This window comes from Primulina eburnea, chromosome 1 (genome assembly GCF_022965805.1).
Source record: "Primulina eburnea isolate SZY01 chromosome 1, ASM2296580v1, whole genome shotgun sequence".
In the NCBI taxonomy this organism is placed as follows: Eukaryota; Viridiplantae; Streptophyta; class Magnoliopsida; order Lamiales; family Gesneriaceae; genus Primulina; species Primulina eburnea.
Genome location: NC_133101.1, coordinates 54,457,881 through 54,473,601, shown reverse-complemented (window position 1 = coordinate 54,473,601; position 15,721 = coordinate 54,457,881). Strand labels below are relative to the sequence as shown.

The 15,721-nt window shown below is 36.1% G+C and overlaps 1 protein-coding gene across 1 annotated transcript; it reads right to left on the bottom strand.

Moving 5' to 3' along the window:
* Window positions 1-2,099: 2,099 nt before the first annotated feature.
* LOC140831525 (GABA transporter 1-like) lies at window positions 2,100-4,550 on the bottom strand. Its single transcript, XM_073195277.1, has 7 exons — window positions 4,201-4,550; window positions 4,007-4,129; window positions 3,760-3,854; window positions 3,474-3,660; window positions 3,263-3,393; window positions 2,857-3,072; window positions 2,100-2,577 (listed from the first exon to the last, which is right to left on the bottom strand). Exons 1-7 carry the CDS (start codon window positions 4,397-4,399, stop codon window positions 2,200-2,202), a joined length of 1,329 nt encoding a protein of 442 aa, XP_073051378.1. The 5' UTR covers window positions 4,400-4,550; the 3' UTR covers window positions 2,100-2,199.
* Window positions 4,551-15,721: the final 11,171 nt, after the last annotated feature.

Sequence of the window (15,721 nt, the reverse complement as noted above, 5' to 3'; positions counted from 1 at the left end):
ACCTAAATCTATTGATAAGCAGAAGAAGCTTGCTGACAAATACTTTGGTCATTTTAGAAGGTGATACATAAAGAACAATGCTTATATTGTCAGTTAGATAGTTCAATTATATATATAGTTGAGGATAAATGAATTAATTATTTTTTGGCATAATTTTGTTAAACACCAAAAAAAAAATGAAATTGTTAGAACATTTTAAGTTTTGGTGATTGAACAAGATTCTTGATCGAACGGATAATTACATAACCTAACCGAACTGAATTCAAGGAGGAAAACTGAATTTTCATAAGAAGTTTCCTAAGAAGCCTAACTGATAGCTAAACATATTCAAAGTTGGCTGATGAAGCCCAAATGACAATATATCTATTTGATCAGTCCGTCCAAATCCATACATTTCCTGAAGAATTAATATAATCAATGATTAATTATCAAAGCCCAGTTGAAATAGTGGATAAAACTTTTCGTACTAACAAACACTGAACCTTACAAAATGTCAGGTTTCGGCGCACTACCAGAACATGTCAGAAAAGATGATGACATGTCAACAACTATATCTGCATTTGGAAAAATATACATTTGGAAAATATTACCGTTGCAGATTAAATTATAAATAGATTGGCTGAACACGCTTTGAAGGTTACACGGTTACATCATCTATTTTTGAATTATAAAAAAACAAATTGAGCTTCTCTGAAGAAACTTTCCGTGAGCCAAACTGAATTAGTCAGCACACGTTGATAAATTATTATCTAATCATTTTGAGAATCAAATTTGTGCTTAGAATTTCTCGATGAAATATGTGTAATTGAGAGTAAGAAGTTGTACTGCTCAAAATGTTTAGAATGAAATTTTACTAAGAATTTAGTTAGGCGATGTTAAGGCCTACTGTAGTAGGTGATATCAAACTACTTGTAATTATCAAAGTCTTTTAAATTTTTTTGTGAAAAAGAATGGGTGACATAGGAGTTTTGAAATCTCCGAATATCCAAAAACAACATTTTCTTATTTACTTTTCAGTCTATCTACTTTTCTACTACTGAGCAAACCCCAACCGATTTTCTTGATAAGTCATTTGTTCAACCAGTTTCAGTAAGTTTATTTCCGCATAGTTCATATGGATTGACATATCGATAACTCAATTGACAAGAACAAAATTTATGTGTTGCTAACGAACCGAATTTATTTTGAGATAATTAATTCATCCCTCTAAATTTGGTCACCTCCTTCTAAATTTATTTTTGATCCTAAAAGATATATGTACAATGAAAGTTATACACAAGATTACACATTACTTATGAAATCACAAAAATATTCCAAATAAAAAGTTCTTATAGTAATTTGTAATTTTAAAAGTAATGTATAACATTGTGTGTAACCTTCATCGTTGTGTAACAATTTGTTTATCACCAATAAAAATTTACCATATGTATTATTATGAAACGTTTAAAAAAATACAATTTACAACTCGTTAATTAAAAATGTTACAAAAAATGATATAGAGAATGTTGCAGATGGTTGTTTTCCAAAATATCGTTAACAACTTATATTAAATAAACTAATCTACATGATATTCTGTGTATTAGGCCCCTAATATGTTTATAACTTAATTTATGAATAATATATGAACAAAAATTTTAGAAATTAAAATCCGAAAAGTAAAATATGACTATGAGTTTTTGAAATTTTAAAAATTTATATTAAACAAACATCGGGCCGTGTGCATCTACGTACTGCAATTGACTATATTTTTATATTGGTGGGTTTGAATATTTTTAAGATATGGACCAATAATAAATAAGTCAAACCAAATATTTTGGCCCATCTCCTCTTTAACAAGGGTGCGCCTCTTCTTATACGATCTCGCAAACGTGAGACGCATCAATCCTACCGATATTCACAAAAAAAAATAATACTCTAAGTATAAAAATGAATATTTTTTCATGGATGACCCAAATAAAAGATTTAACCCGCAAAATTGATCCGTCTCACAAGAGTTTTTGTGTCTAAACAATTTCCCTTAGCGTCGCATCGACTGCTGACCCATATTAGGATACATATTTTCCTTTCTCTCTAATAATATTATGAAATTGCGTCGACTGCTGATCCATTTTTGGTATGTTTTGCTATTGATTCTTTGGATCAAAAGTAGCCCTTTTGAGGGACCACCTTTGAGTACTATTGAATTTTATAATTTGATGGTTACATATCATGAAAGAGCTTGTAAGTTTTAACATCTTCAACAATGAATCTAACTGCACCAACACAGCCCAACACTGCAACTATTGAAAACCAGACAGCAATGATAATGTTAAGGAGCAACACTGCATGCCTAAACTTCCCAAACTTGGCGCCCATCTTTCCGACTTTCATGTGAGCTAGAACGGGAAACACGAAGTCTAATGGAGTGAATCCAATAGCCCCACAGATGCCAACAAAATCCACAAAAAAAGGCATGGCTGAGGCAACAAGTGTTATCAAACCAGTGTAAATTGTCGTATAAACCAGACGGTAGACAATATTAGCCTTCCTATATGGTGTTCTCCCTTCGAGATATGCATAAGTAGGTCTGCAGTAAATCTGTTCAACATGAGGACAAGAACATAGTAAGTATGTCACATCCAGAACTGCTCAACTGAGACTCTACGCTATGGCTGTGTGACCGTTAGCAACTACTTTATATGCGTTCGCGAAAAAGAGTAGCCACAGTTGCAAGAAAAATCCGTCATGTAACCTTGTGAATATTATCAAAATTCTCTCGTGAATAGAAATGGACAGACAAGGGTACTACAAAGTACTAGCTGATCATATGTTACTGGGATACGCTTCTATTTTTCTTGGTGAGTTTGACATGATTACCTGAAAGCATCCTGATATTTGAACGACTGCGAATAAATTGGCCATGATGATAGTCCACATGGGAGTTGTAAGTGAAGCCACAATGTAAGGCTGGACGTCGGAACCGAATGCCCAGAAACCAGAGAAAGCTAGTTGCCAGTAACTTAAAACTATGATAGTATATGCAGCAGATACACCTTTGTACATGTTCTTTTTTGTTGGATTTTTTACTGTATTCTATCAAAATTAGCACAAAAAAAAATCAACCAATTTCCTGGGATTTCACCATGATCAGAATAAACATATACCATAGGAAATCTGGCTTCCTATTTAAAAAAAAAAAAAAATTAACATACAAACAATCATATGAAAACTAATTTCTTGCAGTTGTGTACTACTGTATAGAAATGAAGTGAGAGTAGTTTACTTGTATTTCAGGGAGCATTGCATCTCCAAATGAAAAGGCAATTGCACCAAGAGCATTAAAGGCTTTAAAAACTCTGGTAGATGAGGTGCCTTGCAAACTATGGCTAATCAATTCTCGATCCATTTTCTTCCCTGGATTATTTTTTACATATAACATAAATCGTTACGTTTTCTATAAACCATAAGACTCATTTTCCAAGAGTGAAACTCACCGTTGTAAATTGTTACGCCGATGGTAGTACCAGCAAAACCAATTGTACTTACAGTACACAAGGCATTCACCCATCTCAGTGAATGAATATCAGGGAACTGAGACAGAAAGAGCTCGAATGCTCCAAAGAACATAATGAAATGTTGCAAAGTCAAGCTACCATCAGGCTGATAATATTTGTATATTGCCTATAGATAAAATTAATTTGAAATCCCAGTTTCATGATTTTGCCATCTTGTTCGAAATCAACGGAATTCGGTATAGCTTGAGGTGTGATTGAGGATTACCTTTAGGCTGCTCCCGGCAGCAATTTGAACAGCAATGTTATTCCCTAAGGAAGCCACCTGCTGAAAAAATGCAATAGACCAGTAACCCAATGGTCCTTCAAGATCAAACAATAAACATATGTCAAGTCAAACATGATAAAATTATAATAAGATCCCACATTCTGCTACATTTTTTTTCCAAAAACAAAAGGTGTTAGAAAACATCAGAAGCACAGAAAGATTTGCAGATGGAGAAGAAAAGTGCTACCATAAATGCTCCGGGCAAGATGCCGGTAAGTAGTATGTTTCTTGCCATCCCATCTCCAAAGGGAAGCAATCAGTAAACTTGAATACCACGTAGCAAGAGTCCCCGCCACTAAACTCGTCACCCCTGCGTCCAAGAAACATCAAAATCCACCAAATATACAACATATCTCTATCGAGAGAGAGGGTGTTAGTTACCGAGAGGCCAGCCAAGAGACGCGACGGCGAAAGGGAGTGGAGCATAGGCGGCGGGGGTGGCGATGGTGGTGGCGACGTGGAAAGCGGCATGTTGCCAAGTGCCCGTAGGTTCATGATCAATCGCGTTTGAAGTTGGCAGTCGCCGCCACTCTTCTTCTTGATTCGGCGCTTTGTCTTTTACGTTGGTCTCGGCCGCCATTGGGAGCTCTGCAAACACAAGGAATCCAATTCTGTACCATATAATTAGGAACTTGAAGTGTAAGCTACAACTTCATTGAAGAAAAATCAACTCAAGCGGAGGTAAGATTGATCCAGAAGTTTGGTTTTCATTGACTTTGATCGGTTGTGGTTGAAATCTGTCTTTAATTGTGTTCCTATTTAATTTTTAAATATTAAAAATTATATGTTTTTCATAATTCAGAAATATAATTATATTTATAAATGAATAAACAAAGTCAGATTTACCTGGCAAAAACCACAAGCTCAAGCATTAAAATGCAACGACGATGCATCGGTATAGAGTGGTTCAAGGAACATCGGGGTGAGAATGGTCCTTCGAAGCTCGGATGGAGTATTTATTTGAGCTAAAACAAACGTGTTCGTTGGAAGAGTATGAATTAAAGATGCAGATGCAATGGCGTTCAAGGAAGCCTTTAGCTGGGTTGAAGGCATGATGTTCAAGATGTAATCTTTGAGTCCGATTCTAAAATAATTGTTGAGGCAATAAAGGTGGAAATAGAAGATGACTCAGAATTTGGTACTTTTATCTCAGAGTGTGGTGAAGTTCTTCGTCAAAGAACACCGTTCAGTATCTGTTTCACACGTCAACAAGCAAATAAGGTTGCCCACAATCTTGCTAGAGCATCTTACTTCTATGCTCGTCCCTCAATCTGGAATACTCCTCCAGATTTTATCTTTTGATGTTTTGAATGAAAACGGTAATTCTTTTGATTCTTAATAATATTTCTGATTTCCGTTAAAAAAAAAACACAAAGTCAGATTTAAAAATTACTGTTGGGATTTGACCTTAACTATATACACACACACACACACACACACACACACATATATATATATATATATATATATATATATATATATATATATAGAATGTCCTGAATTAAAAAATAATAATAATCCGTAGGAATATTGCTATTAAAGTCCTATTTGAGCCGAAACAAAGAAAATTGCGTTTTCAAACATTAACAAATGAATATATTTAAGGCAGATCAAGCCCAAGATGAAAAGATAGACAGGATCTGTAGCCCAAGATGTAAAGATCGACAGGATCTGTAGCCCAATAAGAGGCCCAATTTGAAGGTAATCCGGCTTGGGTCTCACTTATGTGAGTTTATGTTCTTTGGATATTTTCCTTTCCATGTTCTCGATAAGTGATGAAAACACAGTTCCCAAAATCATTTACACGATATATTTGGACACAAAGAAAAATAAAGAAAATTTTGATATGTACCTGAAACGTCCACTACTCGTTTTCTTAATAAGTGCTAGAAAAATATATTGTTTTTTGCCTATCCTACAAGATTCGGCCGAAATCATACATATACATATATATACTTTAAAATATGAGTTGTACCATTTTTAAAGTAAAACAACAAACTATATTTGAAAATCAAAGGAAATAGTTTAAAACATAAAAACGTCAATCATTTGCATATCCTAACTTAGCAAAATTGCTAAAATAACAACCTCTCAAAATCCACTCAACATCATAATCAAAGTCATAAAAATATCTTTAACATAATCCTAAAAATCATAATTCATAATCATAAGTTTAGTGCGGAAACTAACGCTGGTCCTCAGGTTATGTGCACCTTCAGCCCAGTCAGATCAACCATCAAGACCTCCATTATCATTATTATCATAATCATCTGCATCAATCACACCTAGTTTCATATACGTATTCCATTTTCCTTTCGTTGAATTCGGATCGTTAATTGTGAATTCGTATTCGTATTCGGGCGATGGATCCATCTACATGTAACCATAGATTGGGCAGCGGAGACACCAGTGACACTCTCGCCCGTCAACTGAGCATTGGCCTATGTATTAACATATCATCGTATCAGCGTATTAGTCACAGTTACTTCACTTCCTTATACATTTCGTATTTTCATCACTTATAAAAATTAAACATGCATATAACGTTTTTCTTTTAAATCAAGCATGCAACATGTATTTTAACATTATCGTTCATCATAAAATTCCATAAACATGCAAAATAATCATATTAACATATAAAACAGCATTCAGGACACTGCCACGACGTTTACTAATTTTCTGGTGTAAAATTACCGTTTTACCCCTAGGCGTAACATTCCTCGAATTTGACTTTTTCTTAATTTCATTGACTCGAACATTCCAAATAATTACTTAAGCTTAATTAAATTTATCACAATTTTATTTAGCTTAAATTCTAGGCTTTTTAATGATACAATAATTATAAATTCTTAATGTGTTTTAATCTCGAATTAAACCAAAATTAATATAAAATTTCCAAATTAAAAACTTAGACTTTTTTTATATTTAATTATCCCTCGTGAACCATGACTCGACCCCCGTGAGCCACATTTTAAATTTTAGTTCAAAGAAAGCACTTAGTTCAAACCCAATTACAACCCTCGAGCCAACTTTGATTTTCACCGAGCCATGCTCGAACCATCTTGAGTCAACTTCGAACCAGCCCCTCTTTGGACCCTACTGGACCCTTAGAACCCCTAGGACTCGAACCCAAGCCCCAACCGAATCCACAACATTAGAACATGCCATGGCCGAGAAACCCTCATGCGATAGGACTCTATGTTTCACTCCTAGGACTCTAGCCACTGGACCAGCCCCGAGCCCAGACCCTTTTGCACCTTTTTAGGACCCTAGTGAATCAACCTATCCCAGCCCGAAGCCTTCTGGCCGAGCCCTTTATCCTGCGCGCAGCTCTCGGGTGGCTCTCGGGTAGCTAGGACTCTTCCCAGCCACTCGAATCGAGTCCTAACGTGGCTAGGGCTCCTTCCCTGACTCAGACCATGACCCAGCCAAGCCATGCAAAGCCTATCCCTGAAACTCGAACCTTGATCAACAAAACCGTGAAGATGGTTCCAGCTTGTTTGTTCCTTGTGTGCAGTGTGATCGTGTGTCCTACAACCCCTTAAAATCGTGTAAAAACATCCCATAACAATTCCTAATCATGGCAGCCACTTCTTGCACATAAATCATGTTTTGGAACATAAAATCATGAGTTTGCCACATGTATATGCATAATTACGAAAATAATAAGAAGTGTAACTTATTTTTCATACAAAACATAATTAAAAAAATACTACGTTGTGATGGATGAGTAAAGAAAAGAGTATGACGTGCATTTGTGTTTATAACACACGAATAAGCGTTGACAAATTGAAGAGCGACGACAAGAAGCCTTGGGCGAATTTCCTTGACAAAGAACCGATGTTTTTCTCTTACAACTTTGTGTGTGTTGTGTGGTGGTGGGGAAAAGAATCCTTGAAAAGTTTAGGGGGAAGGGGCCTGGGTTTTTTAGGTTTTAATAGGGAGGGTTTGTACTTTAAATAATAGAAAATTATTAAGTGTACAAGTCTAGGCCCATTAACAAGGTGAAATATATAGGCCCATTAAGACCATTTGTGCATATGTAAAATATTTCGTGTAGGAAAGTTTTTGAAATTATTAACCGAGTTGTCAAAACGTTCGCATTTTTTTTTTAAAATCGTATACCGATAAAAATTAGGTCTCGGCGTATAAAATCACCTCAAAACTCCTTATTTTCAAAAATAAGAAAAAGCATAAACCTTATTTTAAATAATTAAAAACAATTATTTAATAAACATTTTCTTTTCCATTTTTCAGTCGTCGGTCTCCGTTCCTCGATCGCAACTCGAATAACCCTTAAAAATACATTTTAATGCATTCAAGTATAAAACTACTAAAACATCATATAAACATATCAACATAATTAACTTAGCAATTAAAATCAATTAATTAACTATTTTCCATATTTTCTAAATTTGCATGCAGTTGGATTACGTCGTCTTAATTTTGGATCTTACAGTTGCAATATTATAAGTTTCAGATTTTGACAAGTTAATTCGTAAGAGAACTAAGAACCTAACTGATCGAACAAATCGAGTAATCGTAACTGAAGACTTCGTTTGAACTGAATTGGAAAAATCTTATCAAGTGAAGTATTCATAACTAATATGACATCAGTTAGAACTGATAATATCCAGCTGAACTAATCGGCTGATCAGTTGACTCTTAATCAGTTAAAGTATCAGCAGACAGGCTGACAGATCGTACAAAGTAGAACAGGTAAATCAGAACAGAACAATCTGAATACCTCGTACTACTTTCAGATAAAGTAACTAGGCGACGATTCAACAGATATTTGTCATTAAATGCATTCAATATGACCGTTGGGATTGAAGACTATATATAGTTTATTGAATCAGTTGACGAAGGTTGTTGAATCACACGAAACGAACAATCTGCAATCTTCAATCAGTTGTGATACAATTCTCGAATATTTTCTCAATTTACAGATCGCACACTCAGCTCTAAACTCATTGTATTTATTTGTAGCATTCAGGTTACCAGTTAGATCAATTCAGTTAACTACTGTAAAAGTATTGATAGACTAAGAGTTTCAGTTTGTCAGTATGTAAGACCAACTGAAGTGTATATTAAAAACTGTTATAATATATCAAAGTTTTTTGGTAAAAACATATCCTTGTGATAAAAGGGGTGACGAAGAACGTCCACTTCTCGTTTCTTTTTTTAAAATATACTAATTTTTTTCCCACCTAATCATTCGGGAGAAACTATACAGAAATATATTTTAAAGTACTTTTGAACCATTTAAAATAAACCAACTAACTATCATTTGAAAATCCAAAAGAACGCATTTAAAACATAAAATCGTAAACGTCAACCAACATTAAGCTAACATCATTTCAAAAATATACTTAACTCTAACATTATCTCAAAAACCTCTCAAAAGCATCATAATTCATAAAACCTTTAAAGTAGTTTAAATCTTAAACATAATTTTGCGGAAAACTAGCGATGGTCCTCGGGTTGTGTGCACCTTCAGTCCAACTAGTTCAACCATCAAATCTTCCATTAATATTATCCTCAACTGCATCGATCACAAATAGTGAGTCTATTGACTCAGCAAACCTTAACCATGATAGCAAGTAATATATATACATTCACAAGTAACAGTGAAAATACTTTTAATAAAATAGCTTTTCATGAGCATAAATTTAAATATATTTCCTTTCATCGTATACTTTTTCCTTTTCATTATATACGTGTATGTTTATCTTTTTATTGAGTTCAGATCCTCAATTGTAACATTCGTATTAGTTGTAGGTCGATGGATTCATCTACGTATTACCACGGTACCGGGTGGCGAGGACATCAGCAACACTCACCAGTCAACTGAGCCTTGACGTTACATATTATCGTATCTTCGTATTAGTTACAATCAATTCACCTCTTTTAACCTTTCATATTTCAATCACTTATAAAAATTTATGCATATATAAATTATTTTTCTTTTAAACCAAGCATGCACCATGTCTTTTAGCATTAACGTTTCATCATAAAATTCCATAAACATTTGAAATAAACGTTTTAAAATTTATTACAGCATTCAGGGCACTGCCAGAGCGTCTAACATTTTTCACTGTAAAATGATTGTTTTGCCCCTGAAACCCTAACTTTCTTAATTTATCCTTAAACCTTAAAACGACGACCCAAATCATTCCAAACTTAACATAACACCTTAAAATACACCCATAAATATTTCTTAGGCGTAAAATTAAGTTTTTCGACTAATTTCCTAATTAGTATTTAAAACTTAAAAACGTACATCTCGGTTTTAATTTGAATTAACTCGAAACTTAACCAAACTTCACCAAAATTGAACTACAACTTAATAACACCTAACTATACCATATACAATCCAAAACAAGCCAATTATAACCTTTGAACAAGCCTAACACCTTGCTGGAATTTTCTGCACTTAATATCCTAAACTCTAGCTTGCTCGACCCTTGAGCCCTTTCGTTCCTAGCCCTTGGCCGACCCAACCAGCCCTTATGTCACCTTCCTAAGACCATGACCGAGCCCCTTAGACCTACCTAGGCCAGCCCTAGCGAGCCATGCGCATCCTCCCTACAACCCGCGGCCACAGCTAGGTTGTGTCCTAGCAGTGTGCCTTCCTTAACCAGCCATCTCCTAGCCCATCTAGGACCATGAATAGACCCTATTAGGCCCCTTAAACATGTCCTTATAGGAGCCGGATGTCGCGCCCTCCTATGAAGCAAAATCGAAACCCTAGGACTTTGGAATCCCATATTTTCGTTCTTCCTCTTGCCCTCTCCTTTCCAGCCTTTACACATGCACATAAGGACCCTTAAGCATGTGGAAAAACATTCATTCTAGTAACCGTACCATGGCAGCCCCTTTGTGTATCATAATCAAAAGTTTTGAAAGATGAAAACTCTAGTTTTATCATGTTTATGTCATAAAAATGAAAATAAATAAAGTGTGTCATGTTTTTCATGTAATAATATATCAAACACATAATATGGTGTGAAAGATGAGTGAAGGAAGATTAAGACGTGTTTTACGTATATTACGCTCGAAAATCAACTTGCGATGCGAGGAACGTAGGCCGAGATGAACCTTGTTGAAGTTTCTTCAAGTTTCACGTGAAAAGCCTTCAAATTTGTGTGTGTTCATGTGTGTGCTTGCGGAGAAAGAATCCTAGAGCTTTTAGAAGAGTGGGCGTGAGTTTTGTGTAGTGAGATTAGGTTTTGTTGGCTTTATTTTTTTATATACAACCCATGATGCAATTTTAGGCCTATTAACATAGTATAATAGGCCCATTAGTTATTATTTGAAATATTTTATTTCGGACATTTTGTGAAAATATTAGCCGAGTTCTCAAAAGTCCCTATTTTTATCGAAAATCGATTACCAGTTTAAATACGACTTGGTGCATAAAAACGCCTCATTTCGAAAATTTCTATTTAAAATACACCACAAATTAAACAATTATAAATAACTATTTAATAAAATATTTTCCCTAATATGGTCATTGGTCTTCGTTCCTCGATCGCGTCTCGAATAAACTTTAAAAACACAATTTTATACATTCTAATATAAAACTACATTTTAAACATGTAAACATGCCTACCATAATCAATTTATTCAATTAAAAAAATTAATTAAAATACATAAAAAATTTTGATAACTTGCATCCATGTGGTTCACGTTGAACTTCAATTTTTCTGGACGTTACATGAAGTAAGAGCATTTGAAGTCTCCGAACATCCATAAAAATTTGTGTGTTAATTTCAGTTATACTTTCAGTTTTACATTATATCATTGTTCAGTATTCAATCTATATTTCAGCCTATTTCTGCATTATTATTAGTTAACTGATTTATATCAACAAACGAGATTTCTAGATCAATTCCTCAAATAACCGATTCATATTTTAAAAAGAAACAAAAATTTAGAGTGTTTATTCAATCTGATTCTAAACACTCCAACTACCTTAACCGATCCTATCATGACCTCTTTCGTATGTATATATGTACACGAACTATTGATAAATAGACGAATTGATACATAAATTATTATACATAGTTTAATTAATATATGATGCAACTTAAAAATCAATTTTACTCCTCATCGAAATTACTATTAAGTCGAATATTGTTATTAAATTTAAGTAGATACGCATTTTATTTTTTAAAATTATTTTATTGATTACAATTATCAAAATAAATTAAATAATGAATAAGCATTGAATTTTTTTATAAAAAAATTTATATATTAATTGTTAGACTTAATTTAATTGTGGTGATGAGAATCAAAACCAGTAAGCCGCGATAGCTAAAACCAGACGAATATATAAAAGCAGAATCTCTCGTATCGCATTAACAAAAGCAGTACTCTTCGAGTACTTATCAGCTTAGAAAAAACAGAAGCAGAACTTAGCTTTATAAGCAGAACTTAGCTTAAGCAGAAGTAACTTAACGTCTTTTACTTGATCGTTACTATTTTAAATGGTACAGTTACTTTACCTAGTACTAACATTAATTGCACCATTAATGTTGTACGAAGTTATTTAATACGCCTTACCAGTTTTGATATAAAGCAAAGACTGATTATACTGAAAGCTTTCTGCAGGAACTTTTTTAGGTAATAAAGCTGATTCTATCAGAAGTCAAAAGAAGTTGTTTTTTTTTTTTTTGAAATCCAACCAGGAATTTTATTAATTCAAAGAAGAGTTATTGCAATCAGAAATTAAAAGATCGGAATAAACAAAGGAGCCTCATAGAAGGTGTGCGAACTAGCATAAGAAGTAGTCGCTTTTGCAAGGATATGAGCTACCACGTTCGCTTGTCGACGAACAAAATGGACCTTGTAATTTGGTTCTCTTGAAATAATGTAACAACACTCTTTAATTATCGTTCCAAATTCGCTGCAATCCACATGGTTTGAGTTGATAGCCTCAGCTACGGATTTGGAATCTGTTTCGAAAATTATGTGTTGCAAATCTAAGGATGCAGCCTAACAAAGAGCCTCAAGTAACGCTTTTGCTTCCGCTTCACGGACTTCGAATAGCCCTCGGTGGCTATAGCTCCTGCACATCATAAATTCCCCTGCCGAGTCCCTGATGATCGCAGCGCCTCCAATCTTATTTATCTCCTTGAAAATGGCCGCATCAACATTGCATTTCATGGATCCAGCAGGTGGTCGTGTCCAACGGAGGTTTCCTTCGGCTGTATTCATTGGATGTAATTGTGGTCGGGCCAACTGCCATTGCTGGATAAGATCAGATGCTAGAGATATATTGATGGTAGCTGATCGATCCACTTCGTTCCAGAGCTTATCATTTCGGTAGTGCCAGATACTCCAAAGGGTCATGGCCAGAGTGGTTTGCTCTTGTTCTATACATTGATCCAGGCACTGGAAGAGCCAAATCTGGAAAGATTGTGAATTATTGGCGCAGGCATTCACAATGTGTGATAGATTTACCAGACTCCAACATGTTTTTGCATATGGGCAATCGATGAGGAGATGCCAAGTATTCTCGACTCCCGCATGACATAGAACACAGCAAGAGGAGACATCCATACCAATAGAGCGTAACATGTGGCGACAAGGAAGACAATTTCTTGCCGCACGCCATAGGAATACCTTTGCTTTTGGTGGTATTCGTAGTTTCCACAGTCGAGGCCAGTTACCCGATACAACGTGCGCATTCATATCTTCGGTGATGCTTTCCATTAGCAGCTTGTATCCAGATTTAACGGTATACATCCCATTGTGACTGAAGTGCCACACTCGTAGGTCCTCCGAGGTGGTTAGGGGCAGGGGTATTCTCAATATCTCGTTAATATCCCTAGGATGGAACATTTTTTGCAGCAATATGATGTTCCACTCTCGAAGACCTGGGTCAATCAAGTCCCGAACCCGCAGCGATCCGTGTTCTTCATTTAGTGTCGTCTGTATGTAGAAATTTGCTGGATCACGTAACCATGGATCTTGTGAAACATTGATAGAGTGGGCGTTGCCAACTTTCCAGCGTATACCTCTTGCCAAAATAGCTCTAGAGCACCAAATGCTTCGCCATATGAAGCTAGGATTAGATCCCAGTCTTGCATTCAAAAAATCATTTCCCGAAAAATATTTAGCTTTGAGAAGTCGTGAAGTTAAAGCATCAGGGGTGGAAATAAGTTTCCAACCTTGCTTCGCAAGCATGGCAAGATTATAGCCTTCCAAGTTTCGATAGCCCAAACCACCAAGTTCTTTCCTTACACACAGCCGATCCCAAGCCATCCAGTGAATGCCCTTTACATCATTTGGCTTAGATCCCTACCAAAAGGAGTTCATCATCTTCTGAAGTTCGTCGAGCACAGATTGTGGTAATCGAAAGCAATTCATACAATATGTTGGGATCGCATGAACCACTGCACGAAGAAGCACATCCATTCCTGCTGCAGAAAGGGAGTTTCTTTTATAATTCTGGAGTCTCTTCCACAAGTTCTCACGGAGATAGCCAAAGATAGATTTTTTCCGGCTACCAATAAGTGAAGGGAGTCCCAGGTATTTGCCAATGGCTAAGGGGGTTGACACACCAAGGATATTCGATAGTTCATCCTTCATTGTCTGATCAACATTTCGGCTGTAAAAGATCCCCGACTTCTGGAAGTTTATGGCCTGCCCACTTGCGTTCTCATACGTATTGAGAATATGCTTCATCATGTTACATTCATTAGTGGATGCGCGAAAGAACAAGAAGCTGTCATCAGCAAAAAATAGATGGGAGATAATCGGAGCCCCACGACAAATTTTGATACCGTTCAGATCACCCCGGCGTGCAGCCTTTTCGATTAAGGTTGATAGCCCTTGCGCACAAATAATAAACAGATAAGGTGAGAGAGGGCACCCTTGGCGCAATCCTCGACCTGGAGTAATTGGTCCCACTAATTTTTCATTTACCTTGATGGAATATTTCACAGTAGATACGCATAGCATCATTAACTGGACCCAACCTTAATCAAACCCAAGATGTATAAGCATTTGTTCCAAGAAGCCCCAATCAATGCGATCATATGCCTTGCTAACATCAATTTTTAGTGCAACATCACCATGTTTTCCCCGATTCTTCCTTTTCATATAATGGATAAGCTCAAAAGCAATAATCACATTATCTGTTGTAAAACGTTCAGGTACAAAAGCAGCCTGAGAATCCGATATTAAGTGAGGGAGTACCTTCTTTAGACGGTTTTCCAGAGCTTTGGCCATGATACGGTACAATACATTGCATAAGGATATAGGTCTCAGATCCTTCATCGTCATTGGGTTGTTGCACTTTGGTATCAGTGTTATAATAGTATCATTCAGAGATGTTGGGAAGGAGCCCTGCTCTAGCCAGGTGGTGCAATTGCGAACTACATTGTAGTAGCCCGAGTTCCAAATTGGGTAATTAACGGATTAATGGTGATTAAGAAGGTTTAATGTGTAATTTTGACCGTGGTCATGATCGGACGGACCGAAGATGGTTCGGTAGCACCGAGGAGTTCGGACGTTCCGAAGTGTAGGTTCGGTGGATCCGATCGTGAGGTGTCAAGAGCTGATGGACACGTGGGAGTTCGGACGTTCCGAAGTGTAGGTTCGGTGGATCCGATCGTGAGGTGTCAAGAGCTGATGGACACGTGGGAGTTCGGACGTTCCGAAGTGGGTTCGGTGGATCCGAACATAGCCTATAAATAGTGCTCGGATTTCCTCATTTTGTATTGACAATCCTTGAGTTGTGTCTCATTTTGAGAGGTTTGGAAGGTTTCTAGGGTTAGTTGTCGGTCGAGCGATAGCCAAGAGCTGCCAGGATTGGTAGTGTAGCAACGCCGGAGTTACGAGGCAATCGACATCAAAGGGCTGTCGACGGACGAAGGTAAACCCTAAACCT